At 42.4% G+C, this 3,367-nt stretch overlaps 1 protein-coding gene across 1 annotated transcript; it reads left to right on the top strand.

Moving 5' to 3' along the window:
- The first annotated feature begins 800 nt into the window (after nucleotides 1-800).
- Nucleotides 801-3,064, top strand: LOC124373466. The gene is made up of 3 exons (XM_046831838.1): nucleotides 801-1,273; nucleotides 1,415-1,893; nucleotides 1,998-3,064. Exons 1-3 carry the CDS (start codon nucleotides 801-803, stop codon nucleotides 3,062-3,064), a joined length of 2,019 nt encoding a protein of 672 aa, XP_046687794.1.
- Nucleotides 3,065-3,367: the final 303 nt, after the last annotated feature.

Raw genomic sequence — 3,367 nt, 5'->3', positions numbered from 1 at the left:
AGGAACATGACATAAATGTGGTCACTAAAATATTTTTGACTATTGAGCAAGCCCTTCCTGAGTCCTTGGTTCTCTTTCGGTTAAAGGGCAAGGAAAAGAATGCCCGACCGCTGAAAATGATATTGAACAGTGATCATGATGCACGTTTGTTTCTTAAGAACTTTAGTCCTGAAAAGCTCTCACTACTCGATGGTTCGTTCTCGGAAATCACTGTTTCTTGTGATAGAACCAAGAAGGAAAGAGACCACTTAAATTCACTCAGGAAATCACTTAAGGAGCGGATAGATGCTGGTGAGCGGGACCTCACAATTAAATTCATTGATGGTGTCCCAAGAATCGTCAATAAGTCAGTAAAAAACTCAAAAACCGCAACTGGAGGTCGGCATTAAACATATATTATCAGAATGTAAATGGCTTGAGATCTAAGCTAAACGATTTAATTGTCGAACTTGCCAGTTGCGTTCATGATGTATTGATACTCACTGAAACCGATCTATTACCTGAGATTCGAGACACAGAACTAGGATTTAGTAATTATATTGTATACAGGAAGGACAGGTCTAATATAACTAGTTCGAAACAGAGCGGAGGAGGTGTCTTGGTTGCTGTGGATAGGGAGATACCATCTTCTTTGATTCGATGTAATACACAGGACATTGAGTGTGTCGCTGTGGCCCCTCTCCCTTGGCTGTGGTTTTAATATAGTTCTGTCTGGAGTGTATATTCCTCCTACTCAACCCATCCATATATATAGGAACTATTGTGAGGTCATAGAAGAAATTGTGGCTACAAGAAATAACATGACTGAATCTGTGCTGGTGGGCGACTTTAACCTTCCTGGTGTGGATTGGTCAATTCCTGCTTGTGCCACTGAATCGTCCTCCGTGCGTTTGCTAAAGGAACTTGCATCACTGCTTCGTGGTAACCAGTGTAATGGTGTGAAGAACAACCGCTTGGTACTACTGGACTTGGTTTTCTCTTCCATTCCGGATACTGTTGTTCATGAGGATTGTCACCCTCTGGTGAATATTGATCCTCAGCATCCGGCCCTGAATGTGAGGGTACCCGTACCTCAGTTAAATTACTCCTCTGCGTCATTGGTGCCCGATTTCAGAAGATGTGATATGGCAAGCATATTTCTCGATCTTCAGTCGTTGGGATTTTGTGAGATGGATTATCTAAAGAGTACGGACGAGCTTTTCAGTGCATTTGGCGAGAGTGTTAGGGACACAATCTTGGCCCACACTCCTATGAAGAAAATTGGTACCTCCAAGTTTCCATGCTGGTTTACAAAAGAACTAAAGCACTTAACCTTGATGAAGAAATCACTCCATAAAAAATATAAAAACAACTCTCTATTCCACTGATTACAACAAATTTTCCCACATCCGCTGCTGTCCAATGAATGTTACAGAAACTACATCGCCGTTACTGAAGATAGGCTCAAAAACAATCCTAAGGTTTTCTGGGGTTTTATTGGAAATGTCAACAACTCACCTGCTGCACCCTCGATCATGAGGTTTGCAGATCTAACAACTACTGAACCAGCATTAATGAGCTCATACTTTGCTCAGTTCTTTTCTTCATCGTTTTCCAGATCCAACTCCAATCAGAGCAACTTGGTCTTGCCTGTCTCGGTAGACTCGGAGGACTTAATGGCTGACTGTGATGTCACTTTTGAGGAGGTCGAGAAGGCTCTTGTCAATCTTGATGTTTATAAAGGTTGTGGACCGGGCATGATTCCCCCGAGGGTATTGAGATATTGCAGTCCAGTTCTAACCGGTCCAATCCATAAACTTTTCGGCAAATCACTACAGAGTGGCGTCTTCCCTGAGGCTCTCAAGCAAAGTTACATTGTGCCAATTCACAAGGGGGGTGCTATCGATAATGTTTGTAATTATCGACCAATTGCCATACAGCCGATTTTGGCCAAGGTCTTCGAGAAACTGGTGTTGAAGAAGGTCGATCGAATTCTGACTAAGGGTATTGTTTCTCAGCAGCATGGTTTTTTTATGGCAGATCGACCGTCACCAATCTAGTCGTTCTACAAGATTACATAGTGGAAGCGTTCAAAAAGACTGAGCAGGTGGACGCTTTATACTTGGACTTTTCTAAAGCGTTCGATAAGGTTAGTCATCCTCTCCTTATTAGGAAGCTCGAGGCTAGTGGAATCACTGGTACTCTTTTGAAATGGTTTGCTAGCTATTTGTCTGATTGCCAATTGTCAGTGAGGTTTGCTTCGTCAGTCTCTGAACCCTTCGCGGCAGTGTCTGGCGTGCCCCAAGGATCACATTTGGGTCCGAAACTATGCAATATATTTATCAGCGACATTGTCTACAATCTGGAAGCTAATACTTTGCTCTTTGCCGATGACATTAAGATCTTTAAGGCGATTCAACATCCTGATGATTGTAAGGTTCTTCAAGATGACTTGACTGCGATTGAGGGATGGTGGGTGCAGAACGATATGGCGCTGAACAGCAAAAAGTGCTTAGCATTTACATTTCACAGGATCAAATCACCAATTCATTTCAATGACAGTGTTGATGGTGATGTCATGCGACGGCCTCCCTCGGTTTGTGATCTGGGTGTGGTATGGACACCTGCCTTGAATGCCGACGCTCATATTGCAAAGAAGTGCCTACAAGCCACACGAGCCCTTGGTTTTTTGATGCGATCTGCTAAGCCATTTAGTGATCCTGGTACACTAAGAACGTTATACTGTTCAATGGTAAGGCCGATTGTCGAATATGCCTCTGTAGTGTGGTCCCCGCACCAGTCAATCTTGATAAACGACCTTGAAAGGATTCAAACCAAGTTTCTACGTTATCTGGGCGTCCGAACCGGTTTCCTGTACAGAGAGGTACCTGTGGACCATCTGGCTGAAGCGCTGTGTCTTCCACAATTGGCAGCCAGAAGGAAAGTCCAAGACTTAATGTTTTTGTATAAAATCATCAATAGCCTGATTGATTGCCCCGAGTTGCTGGAACGTATTTTGGGAAAATATTTAATTGGTGGTGCCTTTAAAGGGCCACAGTATCATATGTTGTCAGTGGTCCTGTGATGTCTCACTGTGATCAGCGCTTGTACTGCGAGTGGTGGTGCACTCGGGGGACCACTTATGGTATTTTGGTGTGGCTGTGATTGTTGCGGAGTTGTTATTCAATGTTATGGCTAGGTAGTGTAATGGTCTGTTGCTGTATGTTGCATAGTTTATTTTCTTGTTAATGCTTATAGGTAGTTTACGTAGTTGTTATGGTTTTTACTATATTTCTTGTATTATTTTGTTTATTGTTATTATTATTGCATGGTTATTGTTATTGTATCATATTGTTATTGTTATAGTATTGTTATTGTTCTCATATTG

The sequence above is a fragment of the Homalodisca vitripennis genome, unplaced genomic scaffold (genome assembly GCF_021130785.1).
Source record: "Homalodisca vitripennis isolate AUS2020 unplaced genomic scaffold, UT_GWSS_2.1 ScUCBcl_5643;HRSCAF=12460, whole genome shotgun sequence".
Lineage (NCBI taxonomy): Eukaryota > Metazoa > Arthropoda > Insecta > Hemiptera > Cicadellidae > Homalodisca > Homalodisca vitripennis.
Note: the sequence above shows the minus strand (reverse complement) of the source record. Positions and strands in the feature narration are given on the sequence as shown.

Excerpts from the sequence above, each read along its gene's own strand:
- LOC124373466 (XM_046831838.1), top strand. The coding sequence starts at position 801 with ATGACTGAATCTGTGCTGGTGGGCGACTTTAACCTTCCTGGTGTGGAT. Across the intron at positions 1,274-1,414 it reads AAGAAAATTGGTACCTCCAA|AAACTACATCGCCGTTACTG; the intron begins GTTTCCATGCTG and ends TGAATGTTACAG. Across the intron at positions 1,894-1,997 it reads GGGTGCTATCGATAATGTTT|CAGCATGGTTTTTTTATGGC; the intron begins GTAATTATCGAC and ends ATTGTTTCTCAG.